Below are 12,683 nucleotides of genomic sequence, written 5' to 3'. Positions count from 1 at the left end.
CGCGCTCAGGGCCCGCCGGCTGCCCCGCTGACAGGGCGCTGCGCCTGGGCCGCCGGCACCTGCCGCGAACGAGGCGAGGCCGTTACGGGAAGGGGCGTCCCCGGCTGCCGCCCGTCCCTCTGGGGAGGCCCCGGGCCCCGCCGCCGCAGCCGGGCGGTCACCCCTGCTCCCCGCCGGCGGCCGCTCGGGACAGCCCCGCCATGGAGGCGGTTACGCCGGGGGAAGTCAGGTAACTGCTGTCCGGTAGCGGCTCCTTGTCCGGCCGGCTCCACAGCTTCCTGTGAGGAACGGCGGGGTGCGGGCCCGGCCCCGGAAAGACCCCAGAGCCCGCCGGGCGTGGCGGGGCGGCGTGTGGGGCCGTGGCGGTGCTGTCTCCGCTGCCCCTGCCCGGGGAGGGGTTGGCGGGAGCGCATGTGACAACGCGCGGGTCCGTTCGGGCACAGGCTGCAGCGCTGGAGGTGCCAAATATGCCAACGGTCCCACAGAGCTGGTGTGAAAACCCCAAAGTACATGGGGTGTCTTCAGGCCAAAACGGGAAGGATTAAATTGCCTAAATATATGGTTACTGTGAGGTCTCTAATAGTAATCTAGGTCTATTTAGTTCACAGAATTTGTGACCAAGTGTTTATGGCTGCTATCTGCAATATATATAATTAATAAGTATTTTGTGAGCATCAGCTTTTTGTCTGCCAGTGCTAATACCTTATTCTATTCTACCTAACACCTTATTCTCGTCTATGTGTGTCAGAACTCAGCATGTTGTGGGAAGTATTTTGATGAGAAACACTACTGACAGTCATTTTTTTCAGGCAAGCCAAAAAATCACTGTTATCTACTAGATATAAAAGTTATATCAAGCCTAGAGATAGCACAGAGCTGTCAGCAGGGACTCCAGAAGCCTCACTTCCTCATCAGTCTGCCTGCAAGTAGAAGGGTGCAGCGTTTCTCCCTTTCTGCCAATCCTGCCTCTTTCTCCATTCTTATTACTGGAATGTATTATGTAATATAAGGACTGCAGAGAGAGATCTGGCTTCAAAATGCAAAGCCCCAAGAATTTACTCATGCTGAAATTCTACTCTGTCAGTCACAGATTCAGTTGTTTGCCCAATTTGTCAAAGTTTAAAAGGAAATGGTTTAGCATGCAACTAAATGTGTAAGAAATCCTTCCCATCTACAAACACAATAGTTTGAAGTCCAGTACATTTTATGTTACCACAGTTGTCTGCATTCTATTTAATCCTTGCCTCTCTTGAGGAGGACCTCCGTCACCCGATCATTGAGCAGGTGTTTGGTGAACACATTTAAGCATTTTCTTTATCTGCTCTTTCTAGTGTCCAAGATGAGGCTGTGGACAAAAGCACCTTCAAGGAATGCAACCAGATTGCTTTCTACAGGTAAAGAGAAGAATTGTAGTGTCGGGTTTGGGGTTTTTTTTAACTAGTAAAATTAAAAGATATGGGAAGTAGTTACACATTGACTTTTAATCACAGCAAGTCTGCTGCTTTCAGGATTTATCTTTCAAAGTGAGCCACTCACCTGTGAGAAAGCAATAAACAGCATATTTTAAAATATGGTATCTTACATACAAAACCTCTTCTGATAAAATTCAAGAGTCACTCCTCTCATCTGACAAAGCCCCAGCAATATTTTAACTGTATGTACACTCAGGCGCAGGTTGTTTTCTTGATGTGGATATTTCTCGAATATCCATAGTTCACAACAACAAAATTATTGAGAGAAGCCATTAGTCTGTGACAATAGTATAAATGATTGCAGTTCTGTTGAACAAGTACCTTGGCCAGAATTCAGCATCAAATCTAAATTCTAGGTTATTAGTCTCTTAAAGCTAATCTTAAGCTAAATGATCCTTCTCATCCTATTTCTAACTGAAGTACCTCTCCAGCTTTTTTCTTCCCATCCTCCATTGTCTTCTGTCCAGTGCTGTGTGGCTGAAAGGAATGATTGCCCAGAGTTATACCAATTAGCCACAGACGTACCGAGTTACAGTTTCAGATATTTATTTCTGTTCTGCAGGAAATTACGTTCAAAAAACCCCAAATAACTTTTCGCCAGTGCAAAAAGGAGTCCTTCCTCTTTTCACACCAGCCCTTTCTAGCCTGTCACCATCTAATTTCTCAGCAGGAGGTTGCCACACATTGGCAAGCATCAGATCCTGTCTTTGCCAGGCTTTTAAAAGAAATCCTTTATATGATTGCTCGCATTTGTGCAATATCTGTTTGCAAGGAAACAAAGTCAGTTTACTAATGAAGAAGTTTCCCCCTAAGGTAGCCTCCAAGACACTTATCTTCAACTAGTTCCTAAAACCTGAACTTGGCAAGGAGCATTCGGCAAACAGATAAAAGAACTTCTATTTCAGGGTCTCCATCCTAAAGTCATCATCAGGGCCAAAACCTGTAGTCAAAACTCTGTATTCAGCAAGCCTGTTGAAAAAAAAATTTCCTCAGCGCATATTTGGGAGGTTACAAATGACAAACATATACTGCTTCATCACCACAGAATATAACAGCTGTTCACCTGGGGCCTGCAGACCGAGCGGGGTATATGACAGAAAATGAAAAACATCTTATTCAGCGGAAATTTCTGGGGTCATGAAAAGAAGAACAATGTAACTGGACAACTGAGAATTTAGTTGTACACTTAAATAAAGACTTCTGTTGTTTAAAAAAACTCTATAGGGTGGGGATGGGTTACCAAACCCCTCTAATGTCTCATTCATAAACATGAATATGGGCTCAGAACTATATTCTTTCTTTTTCTCCTTGACTTGAAGCACTGATAATAATTTTATTTGAAACAAATTCAAGACAAGATTATTAAATAAACATTTCTAACAATATTATGTCCATTTGTGTCATATAAACCTCAACAGTTAGGGATACCAAAAATACTTTTCTCTCTTGACAGGCGTCAGAAACTTCTACATCCTGGAAAATCCTTGTATCAAGCATTGTTGGATTCAGTCACATTAAGTGATGAGAATGTCAAATTCCCAATTATTCATGAGGAGAATAAGGTGAGATCCCACCTAGCATAAGAGTGTGCTTACAGAAGAAGCAGTGAATATTATCAACAAGTCTGATAATATTTGCAGGTTTTGAGATTCTTCAGTGATAGATATTTAAGATATGATGCAAAGTATCAATCCAAGGATGTCATTACTGGCCCATATTTATTTGACAATTTGACACTGTGCAAGGATAACAGGTATTTTAAAGAATTTCAAAAAATTTTAATGACTTTATGAAAAATCTGAATAGAACTCTTTTTAGCTGAAAAAAATGTTTTTATTTCAGAATTTTCTCCACTATTCCAAAATAATAAATTATTTTTCTGTAATGGCATAAGAAGACCTAAGTTTGATCACCTCCTAACCATACCTTTGTATTCCTGTGTTTGCTCAAATGCAGTTTTTGAGGGAAAAATTAGCCTTCTTTGAATTTAAGAAGACAAACAGGAAGTGGGGTGTCTTTTGTTTCTCTGATTTAACAGCATAGCAGCTAACACATTCACTCAGAGAACAGGCAACCTAACCCATCCTCAGATTATGGGAGTTTGGGACTACGGCTCTCCTCCATGCTCTAAGCATCACACTCTGTAGATACCATGCATAAATGTATTTTTTTGCTTCTCTTGTTGGTCCTGACCTTCTTTGCAGTCAGCACAGAAAAGGGAGTTCATTTTTGTCCAAGATTTTTAGGTAGATGAAAGACTGTGAAGCTCTGTGGCTTCCTGGACTATTTGAGTGTTTATAAAAAGACGGCATAATGTCAAATATTTCCCAGGAAGCAGGATCTGGAACTCCAAATGAATCTGTTCTCTCTTGCCTTCTCTTCCTCTGGTCTTATGACTCTCTCATTTTTTCATGCCTTTGAAGAGAGCAGGGCTGAGTGGCTTCCAGGTAGAGGGAGAAGATATCAGGCCAAAATTCTTCAGCCAGTTTTGTGTCTCATGGGAGGAAAGATCAAGAAAGTAAAAGAAAAACAACAAAAAAATCTGACTTGTGGTGCAGGGATCCTCCACAGAAGAAAAAGGAGTCATTTTGTATGAGCTAGAACAGAGTGACTTCCCAGTTCCCTGAACTGTAGAACAGCAAGGTACATTGTGTAGGGCAGTATTATTATACATTTTCTGCAGGTATCTTTCTGACACAGTTCATCAGTGTCAGTATCCCTGTGAACACAGAGCACTGTCATTTTTGCAAAAAGCCCACATCTCAATAGTATCCTGCTCTTACAGTGACAGCACAGCAGTGAAATTGTCCAAACTTCAAGATTACTGCATACTACCCCTGTTTTCCATGCTGCTTGTGGGGAGAGCTGCAAAATGCTAGACATGAGAGACTTGAAGACAAAGAGTCCACTTAAAAAGAGTTGTTTCTTCAAAGGGGAGAAGTAGAGTTAGTTGGTGTAAATTCAGATGGACGATGATTGATGCTCAGCAACACTACAGAACATTAAATCAGAAAGCAGGCATGTTTGTTGTTTTGTTTTGTTTTTTTTTTTCCAGAGAGTAAGTGTTTGGTGAAGTTGAGTTGAAAAGTAAGTTGGTGTTTGTTATCACTACCAATTTATCTGTTTGTTTGCTCCCAGGTTCTTTTACAAGTAGAAATTTGTGAAATAGAAGGCAGTATTTTCAGGCTTAAAATTGATGAGGCAGCTCCTCTCAGAGAAAGATACAAAGTTCCTGATGTTCTTATAAAGGAACCTATCACCCGAAGGTAAGTGATGGGAAGATGATTTAGCACCTTAGTAACGTATATAGCTTCACTTGAAAGAGTATTTTCCCTTCTCCTTCATTTGTGCTACCCTACAGTTGTCTCTCTACAGTATAAAGTTGTTACAGGAAAATAAAAATGCATGTGGTTAATTTACTTTCAAAAATTCATGTTAAATAGACCGGAGAAAGCTTTGTCATATCCATAAGAAACTTGAGGCTGTTTGACCCAATCAGAAAATAGCCTACTTGTTCTGATGCATCATTTTTACCTAAGGCATTACCTGTTAATGTGAAAGGAATGGAAATTCTGGATAGTTTTCATGGCAGTTGTGTAGCCCCCTGTTGCACTGTGCAGTGAACCCTGAACACAGCTTGTATTTCTGGGGTTCTTTGTCTCAACATTAGCCTTGAGCTTTCTATAATACATGCAGACATTCTCAGCCTATCTTTTGTTTCAATTCGTTATTTAGCTACCGTGGATTTCACATGCTGCTGACTGATATAAAGCTGTTGTTGCTTTTCATTTGCCAGACTTATTATATCCCAGAAGGAGGCAGGCATTTTGGTGCTGTCAAATGTTAATGAGGACTACAAACTTCAAGTCACAGCAAACCCCTTCCAGATTGAGCTACAGTCCAAGACCGAGACTGTTCTGAGTATGAATTCCAATGGGTTGTTATATTTTGAGCACCTACAACCACCTCCCAGTGATAGGTACTGTATCTGTCTATCACATTGTAGTATGTAGCTAAAGATAAACAGTTCTGTGGAGCTCCAGTTTCTGTGATAGAAGCTCTTATGCATCGAAATGTCTTCTCATTTACTTCATACCAGTAAGTACAATGGTGAAGTTATGAGAGAGAAATTATAGATCAATTAACTGTAGACTGTTTTAATCCCTTGCAGAAGCCATGTGCAAAATGCTCACCTCGTTTAATGGCCAGTTCTGTAAAACACTAAGGTATCATGGTATCCCTTGTCTTTCTTGGGAATGAGTGATGGTATTATGATAAGGTTATTAGTTTTGTCTCCTTTTATGACAGAAGTTATGCTTTTGGTAAGTTATATTCACCATATAAACTCTTGAAGTAAGTTTTGTTCAACTTAAAATGTGCCTGTATAGCCGCAAGATTTTATAGGTCAATCCCACTGCAAAGTGCTGAAAATGTGAGAAATGACAGTGCAGGACATGTCATGACTAGGAAAAGAGCCTAGCCAGCGTCTCTCCTAGAGAGCATTATTTCAAAAATTGTAATTAACAGAGATCCCTTAACAGAGAATAACTAAGAAGTGAGAATCTTCTGGGTGTGTAAAACACTGACACAGACAGGAATAAATGTGAAAGGCCAAGGAGTCAACCTAACTCAAATAAGGAGTGAAGGTTATTTTAAGACATTGAATATTAAAATTATTTGCCAGTTAAAGCTCTTGACTATGGCATCAATTTTCAGAATAGTCAAGCGCCAAAACTCTTACATAATGTATAAGGAAATGCATAATGCTATATGAATTTTCTGTTTGAAATCCTTCCTTAAATGAACAATAAACTGATTAGTTCTATGTATTTGTTTTCACTAGAAAACATACAGAAGAAAACAAGGATGAGTCATCAAGTGATTCCTCTAAGGTAACTCATGCTTACTCTAATTCCAACATTACTATTTTGTAGAAAAGGTAATTGATTAATTACAATCACATGTTCATGATTTCTTCTGGTATTATGTTTGCAAACATAGTCTAACCAGCCTTCAGTGAAATTCAAAAATGACCTGGTCTTTCATATTGAGATATTTTGCAAATTCATAGTTAAATAAAAGTTTATGTGTTTTACCAGGGCTGTAAAAGATGTCAGTCAGGTAGATCTGGCTCAAAATGTTTTTTTACTTGACTTTTTTATTTAGAATTTCTTTCTCTTTTGTTCTCTTGTTTGATTTGGAGTAGATGTGTAAAAGGGAGGTTTGTGGTGATATTTGGTCCTTTTCAAATTCCTTGTTCACTGCAAAGAGAGTTTCAAAGGAAAAAGAGTCTCCACGTACATTCATGTTTAATACAGAAGTAAGATTCTCTCTGATAAAAGACCAGGTCCTGGCAGTGCATAGAGGCACATAGCAGTTTTCTCAGGAGGCTGAGTTGTGTCCATGATACAATTTTAGCCTCCTGTCAGGCAGATGTCTGCTTATTCCATCATGCTGTTATAAATGGCAGCAGAAATGCTGCCCTCAGCGTACTTGTGTCTGAACTCTGGGCTCTGCCAGGGAGCCTGCTTTCTTTGGGGGAGTCACACAGCTGCAAGAGGCCACATCTGCTTATTTTTGGATCAATGTAGAAAACAAAACCAGGAAAGACGCTGCAAAAGGTGAAAATTCTAGGAAAATAAATAGCAGGACACAAGGCTCAAAATTTGAAGGAGGCTGAAAGTATGAGTTATACACACAGGACTCTGGGGAGTCTGAAGAGTTTTTTTGTTGCCTGACCCTTACTGTTTAGGGGAGTGGGTTCGTTTCTGTTTGTATAGGTTTTCCTGTTTGGTTCCAACCGTGCAATCTTTGCATTTTGTAATCATGTTCAACATCCAGAAGAAAGACATTTTTTACAGTGAGAACAAACATTCACTGGAACAACCTCCTAAGGGATGTAGTACAGTCCCCTTCACTGGAAGGTTTTCACAATGGACAGGGTGCTGGATAATCTCATCTAGGCTTCCTTCCCATGAAAGGCTGGACCAGATGATCTTTTGAGGTCCCTTCCAACCTGGGCTATTCTCTCATTCTCTGATTCTATCCAAGACCTCAGGTATTACTTTTATGCTGTAGCAGTGCGCATGTGTGCTCCACTAGCACATTAGTTCTTCAGTGTAAATTCCTGTAGCAGGACCTGAATTGTGTTTTGGCTTTATTTATACTAACCATATTTGGCAAAAAACAGTGGACAATGTACAAATCTCATGTGAATACGCGTGTTTTTCTTGGAAATACATTGTGTGAGCAGTTGCATTTGCTATGCTTAGCTATTTCTTTTCATCCAGGAGAAACAAGAGGATCTAGGTCTCTGGCAAGAGAAATTTGGCAGATTCTTAGACATCAAAGCTCATGGTAAGTCTCAGTCTAGTTCTGAAAACAGCTTTACTGCTTTGTTTATAGCTGTGTTTGTTCATACTTCTGTCGGCTTTCTGTTTAGCTGTTTAACGTTTATCAGTGTCTTGCTCCTTCTTTTAACTTGCCTATCAGATATCAGTGATGGGTAACAAATTTGACAGAAGTGCTGGTAATATTTATTAGGTTTCTGTTGAGAAGGGAACACATTAAATGTGACCTATTTTGTCAGCACACCGTGTACCATTTCTGACATAGCACAACTCTATCTGCATTGGCTGACTGGTATATAATGCATTATTTCCTTTTTATTTTCTTTTTTAGTATCAGCGCATAACATTGATTTCACTTATGGTTTATTCTCACAACGTATCAGAAATCTAATGATTACTGATAATGAAATCTAATGATATCTAAGCATTAATAATTGTCACAGAAATACTCTTTTTAAATGGGGGACTACAAAAGGAAATATGACCAGTCTTAAGGGATAAGAAGGTTATAGAAACCTGTAGGTCAGTTTCTCAAATACAATTTAAATTATTAATTACCAAAATCTGTGACCATCTGCTGTCTGTCCAGTTCTGCATTAATTGAGTTGGTTAACTTTGTTCATGACCACTATCATGTGCACTTTCATGCCAACCAGCACTAATCAGCTGCTGCAGCAGGGCGAGAGAAATCTGGAAGAGCTTTCTTGTGGTGACAGGGGCTTCTCCAGTTCACAGTCAAGACACAGGCAGGATGCTGTTGGCCTTGTCGTCTGTGCTGTATGTGATGTATTAGGCCAGTGTTATGTTTTTTTCTGTTTCTCTGTGTTGGAGGAGTAAAGTCCATATAGTCAGGTCCTGATCCTGAAGCCACTGCTTGTCAGTCTACAGGATCTCTGGTCAGCTGCCAGAAGTTGCTCTGGATTCAGTAACGTGACAAGATGGTGTCACTGGCTCTTGTGCATGCTGCTCCCCTGGCTGAGGCTGAAGAGAAGAGCAGTAGGAAACAGGCAACTCTGACTCTAAAGTCCACTCTGCTGTACCACTGTGCTGCAAAGCTTGGCTTGTAGGTACTGGGATAGAAACAGGAGATAATTTTAAGCAGTTTCACTATAGAATAAAGACGAGACCCACTATTGGATGTATTTTTTTTCTGTAGAAGTGATTAATTTTATCTTCTTAAGCAATAAAATCTGTTTAAAACATTACCTCTATAGCTAATAAGTAATAATGAAAGTGAGGTTGAAAGCAAGTGTGAAACCTGCTTTTCAATTTTTTATTGCCTTTTAGTTAGGTCACTCTGTGCTGATGCTTTCAGCTAAGCCTGACAATAGAACTCTGTGGTCTTCTCTTTTAATGTTATTCCCACAGGTCCTAGTTCTGTAGGTGTGGACTTCACTTTACATGGATTTGAGCATGTTTACGGACTACCACAACATGCAGAAGCACTTCTTCTCAAAAATACCAGGTAAAAGTGGCAGCTTGCTAGTAAAAGCAGTATCATTTTTGTAGAGGTGAGCTATAACGTTGTCTTAATATTTTAATGCAGTCAACAGCTTGAGATACTTATATTAGTGTATTTTTTCACAGCAAGCTGAATCATAGCCCTGTCTACATGGAGTGTCATTCTGCTTTCACTTTCCACTCAATTTCATGAATGACCTTTTCTGTTCTCTCTCATTTTTCCATGCAGAGTTTTTCTCAGTATTGCAGGATTGGTCATGTTTAAACAGAACTCTTAAAAGAGCAATTCTATGGGAGGATGGGAGGTTTCAGAATTCCTATTATACTTGAGGACGTAGAGCAAATAAGCAGTAGTCTTGCTGGCAGCAAAAATATTGTTTTATTCAAATAGCTAGAACCAAAGCAAAGAAGCAGTAATCTAGGCTGTCCACATTTCAGCTCTGGATGCTAAACAAAAGATGATAGTACAGAGTGTTCACTGAATTTAGTGGAATGGCAATAGAGCTAAAATTTGCCTAGTGCGGGATGCTCACATGTAACAAACACATCTGTTTCTTTGTCCTAGTGATGGTGATGCCTACCGGCTTTATAATTTGGATATCTTCGGCCACAAGATACACGACAAAATAGGCATTTATGGTTCAGTGCCCCTTCTCTTAGCACACAAGCCCAACAGAACTTCAGGGATCTTCTGGCTGAACTCTTCAGAAACGCTGGTGGATATTAATACAAAGGCAGTAGCTGAGGTGAGTTGCTCACTTTCCTCAGAATTTAATAATAAAAGAAAACACTCCAGGGCAGGGCCAGCAGGAACATGACACCATTATGGGAAATTCATCTTTTGCTCACTAATGAGGAATTGTCAGTCTCCTTCTCCTGTCCTCCCTACTGCTAAATTTCTTGGTTTAAACTGCTGAAAAGAGCAAGGAGATGACTCCTTACAAGAGTCAAGTTATAGAACTTTTATCTTAAGATGTCTACAGGAGAAGGCAGAGAGGAAACATGTAATGTTGGAGCTGAAAAGATCTACACAGGTGGATATAGCAGGCACAAAAAAGAGTGGACAAAAATCTTGACAGTCTCTTGGATTTGAGGAATTTTTCTGAGTTTTTAAATTATTGGAATTGCCATACATTTCTTCTTAGGCTCATTCTTCTGTGGAATGTAACTAACCTTCGAGAAACGTAAAATGTTCAGGAAATGAACTCACTCAACTCCTGAAACAGAAACATTTGAATTCTGTTAAAACTAAAACAGTGAAAACCAATGTTGCTTTATTCCAGCACTTCGATACATGGTTAAAATTATTGATTTTCTTTATTTTTCATGGCATAGTTACAGATATTACTCAAAGATCCTGCAGAAAATGCAGTATTTAATTACAGAAAAGCTTTAATTACTTTTCCCCTCATTATCCATTTTTCCTCATTAACTATTTACTCTGTATTTTTTATAAGCAGTATGCAAGGTAAAGGGTTTGTGAAGGACATATAATGCAGTATTTAATTACAGAAAAGCTTTAATTACTTTTCCCCTCATTATCCATTTTTCCTCATTAACTATTTACTCTGTATTTTTTATAAGCAGTATGCAAGGTAAAGGGTTTGTGAAGGACATATAAGAAGCGTTCATTGTGTATTCCTCATACCTGCTGGGTGTGTGTTAGCGAGTTTTGTGGTTTTCCATGCTTTCTCTTTCATTGAAACGAAGTTTGATAGAGAGAGCTATTGAGTTTTACCTTGGTTTCCTTCAAAGCACATCCCATCCGGATCTGCTGCAGAGGCCGCCAAGCAGAGAGCCGTGCCTGTAACTGATGTGCGCTGGATGTCAGAAAGCGGCATCATTGATGTTTTCCTGCTGACGGGACCCACTGCATTCGATATCTTCAAGCAGTTTGCACATCTGACAGGTACTAACTCATGTAACTGCAGTCAGTATAGCACATTCACCTGGGAGATGGTTTGAGGAGCATGTTGTACCTGAGAGTGGGTTAATATTTACCTAGCCCATTGTGTGCTGAAGGCCAGTCATTCCCAAACTGCAGTTTGTAGAGCAAGGGCTGGTGCTTTGTGAAGCCAGGTCTCCACCCTTGTTTTCCAGGGCATCTGTAGCTGGTCAAACTCAGCCCTAACTGAGTTACTGCTCTCTGCAACTGCTTCCTTAGATGAAGAGAGGAGGCACAGAGGGCTAGAACTACCAGTCGCCATCAAGACAGGCTGCCTTATAATGAGAAAAGACTGAAGTTATGGAATGATGTATCCTGGAGAGTAGAGAAGGGAGATAAATAACTATCCAGTGTGTCTTGTTAGGGAAGGGAGCAGAGGTAGTATGCAAATATGGAAAAGGAAAGCAGCAAGAGGCTCAGGAAGAGACTCAAAAAAAGAAGGCAAGAGGACTAACGTTTTATGAAAGCAGAATTCTTTATATACTAAAAATAATTGAAAGCACAGAAACATCCCTGGTAATTCTTTAGAATGTTAGCAATGATTATTTGCTGCACAGATGTTATGGACAGAATGTGGTTCAACTGAACAGAAATAGGAAAGTAGCCAGATCGCTAGAGGATCTCACCAAGCAGAAGTGCACACTTGGGAAAGTTTCCCAGCTCCCTTTTGCCATATGGATGTGTACATACATGGTTTTTAATTTTAAAAATTCCTAACAATTGGAGTTCCATGGTTCTCTTTGTACTGCAGCAGCTGTGGGCCTGTTTACACTGCTCAGGTTCAAGCAGTCACAGGAACTGCATTTTACTGATTAAAATCTATTTAATTGTTTGCGTTAATGACAGTTAAACTAATCTAGAATATTTTTGCATTAGAAAAAATTAAAGTATAAATTTATATTGGTTACATGCTCTAGACTCAACATAGGCCAGCATTCCCTAGCTCCAGACAGATACATATTAATAACGTTAATTTTTGTAGAGTCTCTAGCTAAAATCCTGAAGGGCATTAACAGTGTTATCTTCATTCATATACTCTTCCTAGGCACTCAAGCCCTGCCCCCACTTTTTTCTCTGGGCTACCATCAGTGCCGCTGGAATTACGAGGATGAGCAAGATGTCAAGGCAGTAGACGCTGGCTTTGATCAACATGACATTCCTTATGATGTGATATGGCTGGACATAGAGCACACAGATGGCAAGAGGTATTTTACTTGGGACAAAAAGAAATTCCGAAACCCCAGAAAGATGCAAGAACATCTCAAGAAGAGAAAAAGGAAGGTAAATAATAAAGCAGGAAGACAGAAAATATTTCTTTGTAGTGTGAAGCTACCCAATGTAGCTTTAACCAAGTGTCCTGGTCTTGGCTGGGATGGAGTTCATTTTCTTTCTAGTAGCTGGTATTAGTGCAGTGGTTTGAATTTAATATGAGAAGAATGTTGATAATATGCTGAT

At 39.9% G+C, this 12,683-nt stretch overlaps 1 protein-coding gene across 4 annotated transcripts in view; it reads left to right on the top strand.

Annotated features, from left to right (window-relative positions):
- Nucleotides 1-91: 91 nt before the first annotated feature.
- GANC (glucosidase alpha, neutral C) overlaps nucleotides 92-12,683 on the top strand; it is a 28,177-nt gene continuing 15,585 nt past the window's right edge. For 2 of the 4 annotated variants that reach the window (XR_014184545.1, XM_082057617.1), the window contains exons 1-11: nucleotides 98-229; nucleotides 1,332-1,394; nucleotides 2,926-3,034; nucleotides 4,611-4,738; nucleotides 5,269-5,451; nucleotides 6,316-6,364; nucleotides 7,763-7,829; nucleotides 9,191-9,287; nucleotides 9,849-10,029; nucleotides 11,039-11,192; nucleotides 12,274-12,509. Coding sequence is in view for 3 of the 4 variants with exons in the window: in XM_082057617.1 (XP_081913743.1) it covers nucleotides 201-229; nucleotides 1,332-1,394; nucleotides 2,926-3,034; nucleotides 4,611-4,738; nucleotides 5,269-5,451; nucleotides 6,316-6,364; nucleotides 7,763-7,829; nucleotides 9,191-9,287; nucleotides 9,849-10,029; nucleotides 11,039-11,192; nucleotides 12,274-12,509 (1,296 nt within the window). In the remaining variant the exon portion in view is untranslated. Of the gene's footprint in view, nucleotides 230-1,331; nucleotides 1,395-2,925; nucleotides 3,035-4,610; nucleotides 4,739-5,268; nucleotides 5,452-6,315; nucleotides 6,365-7,762; nucleotides 7,830-9,190; nucleotides 9,288-9,848; nucleotides 10,030-11,038; nucleotides 11,193-12,273; nucleotides 12,510-12,683 lie in introns of all 4 variants that reach the window. The other 2 variants (XM_082057615.1, XM_082057616.1) reach the window with 2 other exon arrangements.

Source organism: Streptopelia decaocto (genome assembly GCF_964273445.1).
Source record: "Streptopelia decaocto genome assembly, chromosome: 7".
Classification (NCBI taxonomy): domain Eukaryota; kingdom Metazoa; phylum Chordata; class Aves; order Columbiformes; family Columbidae; genus Streptopelia; species Streptopelia decaocto.
The sequence above is the reverse complement of the archived record's forward strand: the minus strand, read 5'-3'. Positions and strand labels throughout refer to the sequence as shown.